Source organism: Monomorium pharaonis, chromosome 5, assembly GCF_013373865.1.
Source record: "Monomorium pharaonis isolate MP-MQ-018 chromosome 5, ASM1337386v2, whole genome shotgun sequence".
Classification (NCBI taxonomy): Eukaryota; Metazoa; Arthropoda; class Insecta; order Hymenoptera; family Formicidae; genus Monomorium; species Monomorium pharaonis.
In genome coordinates this window covers 7,146,491-7,160,810 of record NC_050471.1, presented here as the reverse complement: position 1 = coordinate 7,160,810, position 14,320 = coordinate 7,146,491, and the positions used below count along the sequence as shown (strand labels likewise).

The window sequence follows — 14,320 nt, the reverse complement described above, 5'->3', positions numbered from 1 at the left end:
ATCACATTATTTCGTTTAATAAAAGCGTCACGTCAATCACTCTTATATCACTTTTGTATAACGATGCGCGAAATTTATATCTCTGCACTGTGAATCATGGCAAAGAGCTTATGTTACGATGGACCGTCATTTATAAAACCTACAAACTGAATTTTATCGTCAAAGTGTCTTGGTGTCGTTGATATTGACATATTTTATTAGTTTACGTCAAAACCAACACGAGGAAAAACAACCCGGCTGTCGTCGTACGTGAGAGTACCGAACGATCGTCGATCGTGTTGTTTACGGGCGCCAAAGGTTTGGACATTGACAAATAATGGGCGGATAGCTTAGTCATTAAAAGAGAGGACGGATGAGAAAACTGAAATATCACTCATTCCCTAGATTTCCTCTTCCGCATTGTTGTTACATTTATCAATCACGAGTAATTCCTCTTCCTTTCTTACCATTCACCAAATAATTCTTGCTCAAGTAAACACACTTATCTTTTCTTCTGACAAACAAATATTAGCTCGCAGGAGAAGCAGATGGACAAAATGTGTGTGAGAAATGTGTATGTGTGTGTTGAAATATTAAAATCGAAGAAAAATATAAAGCCCGACAATCTTATACATTTCTGATATATTTTTCTTTATATATCTCATATTTCTCAGTGCAACGGTCTTGCAAAATTTGATAAGTTTGCACCAATGCGTGAAGCAGGGAGAATTCGATATACATTGACGAAGAGAAGATATAAATTTTCATAGGAAGACATTCAGAAAGAAAAATGTAAATTCGTAAAGTCCACTTTTCTTCTACTCCGATGTAATTTTGGAATGTGAATTTTAATGATTTATATTACAGACCACGTGAGACAAAGTCGGAGAAATAAAATTAAATTTAATCCTCTCCGGTAGCGGAGTAAAATAATTTCATATTGCGTTAAATTATAAATGACAGAATTGTCAAAGGACGCGACGCGAAAGTATATTATATTCCTCCCGTTAGAAGAGGTTTGATGATGAGAATTAATTCTAATATCAGAAACACCAAGGAGAATGGAGAGCTGTTCCAAACAATATTCTCGTCAACTAAATTGTAGCTTTGATGTCAATTTTAGTAGATTATGTCGAAAGCTGTAGAATAACGAAGAAGAGTGCTTACATGACTGCAAAGGAAAGTCAAACGATCCCGAGCTAACTTGTATCAGGAAATGTCGAGATTCGATATGATCAAAGAGATTATCCTTCGGTAAATCAAAAGTGCTTGATTAGATTTTTTTAAGCAATATACTAAAAGCTTTGAGTATTTTCCTTTTGAACTACACTCTATCGTGTTTTCTAAGAAAATGCACCACAAAGTAAAATGCAACGTGCTAAAATATATCTTTCTTGATAGAATAATTACTTTTTATTAAATCTATTTTAAGTAACCGACACATCAATTATTTCATCATTTCATTTAGATCTATAAAAAAAATATTGTTTAAGAAGATAAAAATATTATCGCATCAATAAAGACTAAAATATTTCAAAATATTGCTAAATATATGGATAAACATAAAGAAACAGTCATAGAAAATATTTAATATTCTTGATAACATCTTTGAACGCTAAAGGATATTATCTTAGGATGATTTGATAGCTTGGTAAAAGTTGCGGGATACAAACAAAGTGTTTTGCTTACGGTTTAGATGCAGCCTCTAACCGGCGTTTCGTGTCAATTTGGCGTCATTGAATTTGCATAGTATTACTTCATCTTGCTTGCGGCACGGCGGAATAATCACAGGCTCCAAAGTAAGCGATACGGAAATTTTAGAGAAGACTGTCCATAGCACGTGGCACTGTAATAAAAAAAGGATCTGTCTACTTTAACAATTCTGTACTTATAAAAGATATTCAATGATAACATATGTCTTATTATACTTTACAGAATTATATATAAATAATCATATCGAATGCTATGGATACTATTAAATGCTTTAGTTTTTCTTAAGTTAAATTTTTAAATTAAATCACAAAACTTACTTATGCTTTTATTTTGCCTCATAATTCAAATATGTGGTGAGAGGTATTAAAAGTCAATTATTTTTATCACGGAGACCAAAATATTGTAATAGCTAATATACATAATTTTATATCACATATAAAATAAGTATTAAAAAAATTCTTTTTTCCTATCTCGCAATAAAAATTAATTAGAAATTAATATTTTATTGTACTGTTACATAACGCTTATTATAGAAAGAGGAACACTTTAATAATCTCCATTTTTTTTAAAATATTTTTCTTTGTTATACATTATACTGTAAAAACAATGCATTACATTTGTGAATGCATTACACTCACAAATATCACCTGGGTTATTATTGCTCTCGAATACGCCATTATTTCAATAACAGTCGGAAAAGCTTTTGACGTTATTGACAATGCCTCAATTTTCTCTTTGTGGAGACATTCAGCAAGAAAACAAGGTTAAAAAAAAATGAAAAACAATGATGAAATACAGAAACCGCAATATTAGAAACTCTGCACAATTTAAAAGAGAAAAAAAAACTTGTTTTCACCTCTTATGAAAATGCATTTTCGCAAGAAAGCGAGTATGTAAAACTGTGCAAAGAACGAACCGTAATAGCTCACGTCCTCGAAGGATTACATTTTTCATCGACTAACTGAAAAACTCTCCAAGCTTTTCTATTATTCTCATTATTCTAACATTGTTCGAAGAGGTAAAAAAATAATCCCTCTTCTAATATTATGTCTTACACATTTTTAGTAAGCAGTTACTTTCTATTCCTATTCTATTCGGCGGCTTTTTGGGAGAACGTGATGTTTCCCGTTCATAGATGGTGGGATTACTAGGTGCGAACGACCGTCGTTGAAGAAAAATGAAAGAAAATAGGGAAAATCGCCGTCATCAGCAGTCGCCAATGTTACCACGACGGCGATGCATCTATTTTCTACGCCATCGCTCCGGAAAATTGCTCCTTTCGTTGGTTTCCGCCGACGTTATTCTCTCATAAGCAGATGCACGCGATCTCTTTCCGCTGCACGCAATGGTTCAAAACTGATCTCGCGATGGAAAATAGAAAAAAATTAAGCAGTAGTAGTTTTGACATCTATAATATATTGAAGAGAGTAATATTCCTGACTTATAAAAAGCCAAGTCAAAAATTTCTATCTAAAAACCGATTTTCAGAATAAGATGAATTATTTACAAAATTATACTACACTGAGAAAAAATGTTATCAATTTGACTAAATTTTCCAACTAAATTAAATTTTGTCTATTCAAGTATCTATATATTTGAATTAACTATATAAATACTTGAATTGAAATTTGTGCATTTAAGTTAAATGCATAAATTCTTGAACTGACAAAATTTTAATTTAGTTGGAAAATTTTGTCAAATTAACAATATTTTTTTCTCAGTGTACGTAAAATTTTAAATACTTATTTTTATTATTATATTAAAACGTTTTTATTAAATTATTATTATTACTAAATATATATTTTTTTTCGTTATAATATATATAATTATCTTAAATATTTAAATAAAGTATAAACTTTTACAAAGAAAAAATTTCAAGAAGCTGTTGATGTACAGCAAGAAAATTCTTGTTTTACGATAGCGCATTACACGGAAAAAAATTACTCTCAAATTGAAACTTATGTATTCAAATTAACGCGATCCTTGTTTCATATATAAGCAACAATATATAATCTTCTTAGAAAAATTTAAAAATCTTGAATTTCAAGATATTATAGTCTTATTTCAATACTATAAATATTATTTTAAAAATAAGATATAACTGTTTTGATAATTTTATTCTAACAAAATTATATATAATCTTCTATTTAAACTTGTAGTATTTTCTATCCAATATTTTTCTTTTCCATTCAAGAAAATTATTCTTAAATAACAAGAATATTATTTTCTTGGTTAAAATTATATAAAATTTTGAAATAAATCTTCATTCAAGTAAATCTTTTTTATTTAACGCGATATAATCTCATTTCAAGATTTCCGTTTTGAAACTGGAGTTATTGTCAAAACAAAAATATTCTTTTTTCTGTGTATATTCGCGATTATATTCAATGAATTAAAATGGGGCATCCAAGTGCTATCGACTGGTCTCACCGTATTAATTTGCGATGGTTTATGGTTACGAAGGCACTGAATTCGATGTTAATACGGTTAAACGAGTTTGTTAACTCACCCCCTCGATAATGAGAATCGTCGCCGCCGGGATCTGAATAGCATGAACGGTAGAATCCTAAATCCCGAGGTGGGATTTATAGCTCGGTGAACCGTAAATCTTCTTCGACCTTTTCTCTAAATGTTTAAGTAATGGGATTTTTCCTGACGTTGAAGTTTGAGTACGGTTTATCGAGGGTGAATATTCGTAAATTTATACAACACGAATTTCTGTCAAATACACTTACTTTAGTTCCGAACAAAATCGATATATATATTATCTGTATATTCTGTAGAAAACAAAATAGTATATTTTTCCTTTTAAACATTGATATTTGTTTTATTATTAAAATGTTAAAATGTCAAGAAAGTATTTCTTTCAAGAGAATAAAAATATTATTTTCTTTCTTTTTGTGATAAAAAGATTATATAGGAAAGAGGAATTGGTCGAGAAGAGAATGTCTCGGGAGATTACCCTGTACATATGTGGGTGAGAGTTCAATGGTTATACTTACGTCATTGCCCATTTTTAAACGTGGGCGGAAAACTGCAAACGCCACTACCTACGTCACTGAGCGATCGTACGTGATAGCTCGGTTCGATGTTCCAAGAGTGAAACTAACAAATATTCAAGGGATTTTTAAAAAAAGCTCGAGTACAAAAATTTGAATTTTACAAAAGAATGATGTGTTACTGCAATAAAAATTAATATTTCCTTAGCAATTAATATTTGCATTTATACTTTATGTTCTTCGCAAAATGACGTTTTAAACTTCTATGAGACGTCATATGGAAATGTGTATCGTGCTGCGACATTTTAAAAATTTAATTAAATTTTTATAACGAGATCGGCATGTCTGTTATTTATTTTATAATTTACGATTAAATTAGAATGAATAGAAATAGGAAGAGCAGGAATATAAGAATTTTCATGTTAAATCCTGATTTCAGAGATCGAAAATATAAAACAAACAAAATTCCTATCAATCCTTTTCAAATCGTCAATTTTTTTACGAGCGATAGTTCTGCGATAGTACGTACAGCGAAAGATTTAACGAATTCGACACACGGAAATCAAACTGGATGTAGAGGACGAAGTCGACAAATTCGGTGTGGTTTTGAGGATTAATTGAATTTCACGAGACGAGGTAGATAGACAATAATAAAATTTCCGAGTTTGTCATCATACTGATATCACTCGACAGCAGTTGTCAGTTTAAGCTAACAACATATTACAATTATTAAGCAATTATAAAATCTCAAAGTGTTGCTTGATAAAAAACATGAATATATATAATAAGATATTATTAATAAAAATTTCAGATGAACTAAACAATTTTTTAACAAACACTGATTTCTAGAAAATCTTGGTCTTAAGACCTTATCCAATAATTATACCTAATTAATTATTACTAAGAACGATAACACAATCAAGATTGATAATATTAAGATAATGCTACAATTGTTGAAAATAAACCCGATAAAATTTTTTTTCAAAACATACAAAAACGTATATAAATAGAAAACATGTTCACATAAGTTTTTGTTTTCTTATATAACTTTTGTTTAAATATGTAAAAAATATAATAAAACAATTAAAAAATTATTAAAATATTAATTATAGTATTAATTATTTTATCAAGGTGAAATAAAGGTAATTAAAAAAAATGCTTATATAAGTCTTATATAAATGTAATAATATTGAATACAAAATTATATAATAGATTATACATAGAACATTATAGATTCTAATCAATTTTACTTTTTTATAAAAAACCAATAAAAAATTATCTCTTTAATTACTTTTTACAATTTTAATCTTACTTTTCCTCTATCCATATATAAACACAAAGATTATACAAGAAAAAAAAGAGATATATCTGAACATATTTTTTATATATTTAATTATATATTTATATTATCTTTTTTATATGAAAAATTTTTTACAGGACAAAATAGATAGAATAAATTGAAGGAAACTCATAACTGTGCGAGCTTTAACAATCCAGCAAAACAAACGTATTATTGTCATTGAAGGATTAAGAGAGTGATAACATGTTTCGTGTAAGTTTCTCTATGACAGAACTTAAATAGGTAATCGCTCCTCAAAACAAATAGCTTCCCTCGGGAAAATGTCATGTGTTTCTGTAAAGTGACAATAACGCCTCTCGGTGCGTTGTTCCGTGCAGTTTCCACTACATTATAGAGTACCTATACCAAACAAACACGTACAAACATCCCATCTCCACCCCGCATGTTTGCCATCTCCACCCCGGATAATCGTTGTCGCTATAGCGTCCGATTGTGAATTTCATGCAAATTGACTTGACACCGTAAGGTATAAATAAATTTCGTCACGTTGCTCGCCCATTACCAAAATTTCCATTTTATTGTTGTTGTTTCAAAGATGTATCCCCCATGCATATCATTAATCTCGGATTCGTAAACATCCCTGGCAAACGTCTAACTGCGGAAGAAACCTGGGAGTTTAAAACTTTATAGTCAACGGATATTTCTCTATTTTATTGAATATTTCTCAAAAGGCATATCGACAGTATTTTAAAATAAAATTTAAAAAATTTTTGTAAGAGAGAATAGCAAAACAATAGCTAACAAAATATTCATGAGTACAGTCTTAAAGAAATATTTATACCTACAGCACTAACTGTTATTGTAATAATAATAAGATGCTCGAAGGACCTGATAACAAATTTTTCATATAAAAACATGTATAAAATTTATCTGTATTTTTGTCTTCTTGTATAATCGCTGTTCAAATATGTTTAAAAAATAATAAGAAAAATTAAAAAATAATTAAAATGACAATTTAAGTATTGTTTTTTTAATAAAAAGTAAAATTTGAGAAATTGAAAAAAATTGTTTATATGCCATATATAATTATATGTAAGTAATAATTGTAAATAATTACAAAATTATATAAATAATTATATATAAAACATACTATAAAGTAACATAATCGCAATTTTACTTTTTGTAAAAAGAAACAATTAAAAAAATCAGTTTTTAAATTACATATTTTTCAATTATTTTTCTTATTTTCCTATCTATATATGTTTATAAAAATTATAACAATATATGTTAATATATTGTATACAGAGTTAATATATTTATATTTTTTTATATTAAAAAAGCTTTATTAGGAAGACTTATTTATTTGAAGGACTGTAAGGTTCTAAAGTTAAATGAGACATTCTATATATATTAAACTCTCGAACATATATGCACAATCAATCATATACAATATCGTATCAAAATGTCACTTATTTCTACATTTCATTATACATAAATTACAATATAACTTTCTACGTGAAAAGCTGTGAAATCGCTATTGTACAACTAGCAATCCGTATACTGCTACTCGAGATCTTCAACATTTCTGGAAGAAATACGAAAGACTCGAGAAGAGTATCTTTGTCAGGATAAAGATTACATGACCGCTCCTCATATGGCTTATATTCTTCGGTCATTTCGCGAGAAATGAACGAGATGCACAATATCACGAATCTGTCATGTATCAAAACCTACCGATTTCGACGAGAGAAACGGACAAGAAAATAGAACTATTCGCGAATGCCATATTCCTTTTACCTCTTGTGCAATATGAAAAACACAGAAAAATTCAATAAAATATTAAATAAAATATTAAAAAAGTTAAGAATGTTACATGAAAGATTAACAATGCTATTTCATGCGCAATGCCAATTCGCGAAATTTACAAAAAATGTGTAAGGTATTACTATATTACTTTTTTCGATAAAACTTTCAAAAATTTAATTACATTACCATTTAGCTTCTCTTTGGTAAAAATCTGTCCGAGTGCTCGTACTGTATATTTTCAAAAAAAGTAGATAAACGCGTACAAGTGGAATTTTTAACTTTTTAAATCACCTTATTATCGGTTTCTAATAGATTGCATTTTACCATGCAAATATAGCAAGTATCGCATCAAAATCGGTAGTATAAAACAATAAAGTAGTAAAAAAGAATATCTATATATAAAAGAAAATTATTTATAAGACACAAAAAAGACACTCAACTTCGTTGAGCACTGTCATAGAAAAATGTAAATGGCTTACTAAATAAATAAATAAATAGATAAATTAAATTATCAGTCAAAATTCTCTCATTAAGTTGGAATCCTATTGAGCTTAACGAGTATTAACAACAGTATTTGCGGTATTAATTAATATCAATACGTCAAAGTGGATTGATGCGACTAAATTCATCGTCTGCCAATGATCTGCCGACTATTCCGGCGTAAGCAACGGATGCTAGAAATCGGCATAAATCCAAATCACGTCGGCCTAAGGGCGCCAATAAAATTAAGAATCGACCCTAAAACTAAGTGAAGTGACGTGCACAGTTTGAATCATAAATACATGTCGAACGGTTGTAAAGTAATTTTTAAACACTCGATTGTGAAAAGCTCGACCGTAATTTAAATTAATTACTATCCAGCGTCACGTAGTTCGGCGACGAAGTTTAATTAAATCGTGATCTGGAAAATTCCACCTAGTCGAAAGTCCGTCCTGAGGGGAAATGTTGTCGATGTCCTTCTAGGCGTTGAGACTCCTTTCGATTGCTTGTGATTTCTCCCGCGACATGAAGAATCTCAGGTTCTTCGGAGTCACGGTGGCATAACGGTCAAAAGAAGCCGACTCTTTCTTCATGTATCGATTATTATGCATAGTAGATAAGAATTCTGTACTGCACATATGGATATTATGGATCGGTGTTTGCTTAGGAACGAGCCTATCGAGTTCCGACGTTGACTTGCACGGACGTGATCTAAATATATCCACGTGTACACATATTTACATGTATTTTATCGATCGATTCTGTTTCAAAAATCATTGCAACAAATCAAATATATAAACTATTATTTTATTATTTATTATTTAAAAAAAAAAATATGTAAGAATAAAAAAAATAAAAAACTAAAGAAATACAAAATAAGATTTTGTCTTGCACCATTATTTTAGAATATATATTTGTATACATTACGTTATTTTCTATATTAATATGTATATCATTAATATTTTATATATACATATATATGTATATGTAATATTATATTATCATATTTTTATTTTATATATATAGTTATAATTACTAATAACAATATTATTATAAATTACCTCAACAAATCGCAGTTTATATTTGGAGATAAACCCAACGATTTCTCGGACATCTTGGAGCACGAGAGATGCAGTTCAGTTTGAATTATAGAAGACGTATTTGAAGATTCCAACTCCCGCGTATCAGATTCCCGTTCCTTTGCGTCGCATTTCATCTCTTCTTCCTCTATCGACTTTTCCTCTGTCTCTTGATCCAGCTTTGTCTTTGCGACGAAGGGATGTTTGGGGATCCCGTTTCGGGTCAGATAAGGGTGCTTAGAAAGCGGCGGGTATCCGCAGGAGACCTCGAACTTTGAAGAACTCGGGAGCATTGTGCTCTTCAGTGATGGTTCAACAGTCTCGCAGTTCTCTTTGCGGGAGATGGTTGAACGGGGTTGAACCCAGAGGCTTGAGTCGAAAGGCTTAGAATCGCTCGTGAATTCTTTGCGGGGCACTTCAATAAGGATCATGCGAGAACTCTTTGGCCAGGTTTTGTCACTGACGCAAGTGTTTCTCGTGCGGCCGAAGGTCGTAAAAGTCGGCGGTGCCGGTGGCTCCCCTTCAACATCGGGATCGGAGCACCAAGACTTGCGCGAGGAAGAGGACGATGAGGACAGAAATCGTTCGGTAAATCCCGAGTCGGAGTTGTACTCCTTCGGCTGCTTCTTTGCTGATTTGCTTGATTTTCTCCAGACTTTCTTATAGATCGATAACTTAGTGTTGAATGACTCCAACAACTTTTTCAGCGGTCTCTTTCGCGACAACTTCTTGCCCAGTGTTGACATCCACGTCCTGCGGATATCGTTGTCGATCAGTTGATCGTCATTCAACGAAGCGGCAACTGTTCGCGACAACTTCTGGTCGAAATCAGACGACAAACTTGAAACCGGTTCAGAATCTTGAAGATTCTCTCGGGTCTTCAGAGTATCCTTAGGAGATGTAACAGTTACGTCTTGGAAAGATGAGTCCAGTAGACTATCATCAGCACTATTTATATTATTGCGCGACAATTCCGAGCAAGATTTTAACGATGACAATGAAGTCGAGGCGAACTCAGGCTGCCATTGTTCCTTTTCGAAGTTGTACAGATTGGTTTGGAAGTTTTTGTAGCTGTTATTGCTGCTAGAGTCGCAAGAACTTGTCAAGATATCGTCAAGAGATCCTCGCAATTTAAATCTTTGTCTTCAACATCCTCCAAAGGGCTTGAGCAAATTACTTTATTCTTCGTTTTAGCATTCAACTTTTGATCTCTTTTCTTCAGATTCCATGTTTCACTCCTTTTCAAAGGGTTAGAGTGTGCATTCGTCAATAGCTCGCCCATGGAGCTGTACATATTGATTTTAGAAGAAGATCTCATCCATGTCCCCGTTTTCTCGCTGCTCTCCGAACGATACCGATTAAAAATTACGAAATCATCTTCGACCTCGTGTGACTCGAATGGAGTCGAAAAGATCTCGAATTTTTCGTTTAAGTTCTTTCGACATTGCGAGCTTGGTGCGTCATATATTGTGAGACTCGAGTCGCTTTTCCGATTGTGAATGACATCAAAAGTGTTGAAGGAATTGGATCTTTCCTTAACTCGTTCCCGCTGACTATTCTCGTTAGCCATCCATACGCTTGACTCGTAAGCTTCGACGATCTTCTTGACGAAGTTACCGTCCTTCAAACTTGACGCTTTCGATGCGGTATCCCGACAGCCATTAGCCGACATCGAGCCAGTCTCGAATTCTCGAATCAAGATCTCCATGTTCAGCATATTCTTCGGTATGTCCGGCAGTACACGAACTCCGTTGACAGGCATGTTGATTAAAAGTTTACTGAAGATCGCTTCTGAGACAGAATAGCTTACGTATTCAGCTTAATTTGCCACTCCTCGACTTATCGATGTAAACTACCAAGGTACAAAATTTTGTATAAATTTTAATTAATTAGAATTAATCAACAGAAATATTTAATGTCGAATTTAACAAGTATACGTGTCTAAAAGCATATATCTTAGATATTTTCTTTTCAATATTTTTCATTAACATCTAATAAATATAAACATAAATTTATTCTTTTTACGCTGTAACTCAGAAATTAATGAAAATTATTATTTATTTTATCATTTGTTTCTTCAAATTAAGTTTTTCTTATAACGCTGTAATGTAAATATATCGCAAGCAGTTACAATAAAAATGTAAAATAGATTTACAAAGAAATATAATTGGTTAATATAATTAACATAGTAAAAATGTATAAAGAATAAAAAAAGAAGATTCAAGTTATGTAACTTCCTGTAAATTTTCTTATAAAAACTTTTATCTCTTTTATCTCGTCCAAATTAATTTTATAAAATTGTAAGATTAATATTAGCGATTTTTTAAATAAAATTGTTCGTATTTTAAATACTAAAATAATATCAAAATAATATATCAACAATTTTAGAATTAGATTTTAAGTATATTTTAAAAGTTAGTAAAGTTTTGGTTTAGTCTTTATTAATCATGCTCTGTCTAATCTATATTGTGTCTCCTTATTTTACAAAATCATAAAATAAAAATAATATTCAATAATAATTTTATCTCGAAATTTATTGTTTCATGGATATTTGTCAAAGTATTAAATAATTAGAATCTCAACAGAGAATGATTATTCATGCTAATCAGAAGCATCTGTTTTTCTGTGAAGCGTATAATCCCGATTTGTCCATCAATTCGCTCGATACTAATCCGTCGCAGCAGTGATTACGTGATCCGGTATACTTATTTTCAAGATGGTTGAGTCTTCAACAATCAGCTGCATATGTTTTCGCTTATGTCTCTAAAGACATAATAATATAAAATAAAAAAGATATGAGCTTAAAAATTTTAAAATATATAAAAGATAGAGGAGCAAGAGAAGTCAATCATATCAATATTAAAGAACAATGTTAAAGAAAGATATAATTTTTTTCTTTATTTCAGATTATACGCATTATCTAGCTTTTACTTATTATATTATAATAATTATATATATTTACACTATTACACGAAAATCTCATACTAATATATTAATTATAAAAACAAGTAAATACACAGATGTTATAACCACAACAATTCTAATTTTCAAATAAATGTTATATGTACAACATTTTATTTTGTTTTATTCTCGAATATTTTCATATTTTGTACTGCTTACGTAATATCCAATTATTTTCCAGTGTTAGTCAGTGACAAAAGCGCTTATTCCGACACAATCTCATTACAGTGATAAAAGTCAAGCAATAAATCGACAAATGACTTCCAGCTGATGACGACACCAGTTCAAACAGCAACAAGAAATTAGAGAACAAAATCGTCGTCAAATAATCTCGTAATCAATCCGTATATGCATTTCTGCGTAAAATTAATTGTTCGTAATATTTCACAGCCTGTTTTCTAATTAAATTTTCGTTTTAATATAAATGTTTTTTTTTTAAATAAATTTCATCAAAAAACATTTGCGAGCGTGTGTACAGACTCTGCTTTTAATTAATAGTTGAACAATATTCATCTCACACAAAATTGATTTATTTCAAATTTAAGTTTAATAATTAATCATAAAATTTAATTTAAAATTAATAATATATTACCTATAATACAATATGTGAGATATTATGATTCTAAATGCATTTAGATCGAATACAGGACTGACAATGCAGGTGCCAGGAAGTAGGAGCTGCTGTTTGCAGGAAACGTGATGCGAAATCGGAGAACGAAACCACTTCGAAAGCCTCTCGCAGTTATGACGAAGAAGAGGAAATGGGACGTCCTCAACAAACTCAACGTTGGAGGACATGAAATATAACGGAAGTTTTTCCGAAAAGAAAATAAAGGAGTAAAAAAGTTTAACATAAGAAGAAAGAAGAGTCACGGAATTTTCATAAAATAGATTTGTAAAATGTGTTCTACATGTGAGGAGTGAGAAAAAGATAAAGAGAGATAACAAGCTCGAATAAGAAGATAAAGGAATGCGTAAAGTTGGCCTTCCCCCAAATCAACGGATCACGATTCTTGAGTTCTGGATAATTTGGAACAAAAGAAAGAGTCCTTGATAATTTTTTAAAAAAAGTTCCGTCAATTATAGTAATAAAAATTATATTCGGATAAAATGATATTTCTCATTTTTCTCGTGGCGCGTTTAACGAATAGGAAATTCAAGTAGATAACAAACAGTAACCGATATGCATAGAAAATATTTAGAGCTCAAACTAAAAGTTCGAGAAACAGAAAATTCAGGACACGTAGCGAATTGGAACGAAGACTCGAGAATTCGACTGTTATGTAAGTAAATAGACATGTAAGTAAATAGACACGTATTGTACATCGAGGGTGATACATAATAAAGTATAGTCTCTCATAATAGAAATCGAGACTGTAACTTAACTGAGAAACATGACATTTGATGTACACTACAAAATATATGTTTAAAAATACATTACGTTTTGTCAAAAGATAAAATAAGGCTATATGTAACAATAAAATATATTTAATAAAATTGTAAAAAAAAGTTGAATCAAATTTCAAAAAATATTTCCAGAAATTAAACAGGTAAAATTGAAAACTAAACAAATAAAACTTTTAATGTTTTTGTAGTGCAAATTGAATGTAAAACTTTAAACGCGTTTGCTCGAAATGTGACTTTCAAAACGCGTGACCACTATAACTATTTGAAAATAGTTCAATTGATCAACTTACAACTTTAAATACTTTTTCTAAACACTAGTTCGCAATATGGAATTTTTACAATGCTTCGTTTTTTTATAAAATTTAAGTATAAAGGAAATAAAGGAAATACAATCTTTTCAATAAAATAAACTCGATTTTTCTATCTTTTTTCCACAAAAATTTGCAGAATTAGTTTAGTTAATATTACTTGTGAAACATATATCGCAATAGCCGCTAGTAAGGCGCAGAGAAGAGAGATAAGTGTCTCACTCTCTTCTAGAAACTTTTCCGCAAGATATAACATGAAAAAATACCAAAATTTTCAGACTTCTTATC

The 14,320-nt window shown here is 30.6% G+C and overlaps 1 protein-coding gene across 1 annotated transcript; it reads right to left on the bottom strand.

Annotated features, from left to right (window-relative positions):
* Positions 1 to 8,208: 8,208 nt before the first annotated feature.
* On the bottom strand, positions 8,209 to 11,427 carry LOC118645895. Its single transcript, XM_036287794.1, is given in 3 exon segments — positions 8,209 to 8,988; positions 9,339 to 10,479; positions 10,482 to 11,427. Coding segments are annotated over 3 exon segments (2,010 nt in total). The 5' UTR covers positions 11,119 to 11,427; the 3' UTR covers positions 8,209 to 8,756.
* Positions 11,428 to 14,320: the final 2,893 nt, after the last annotated feature.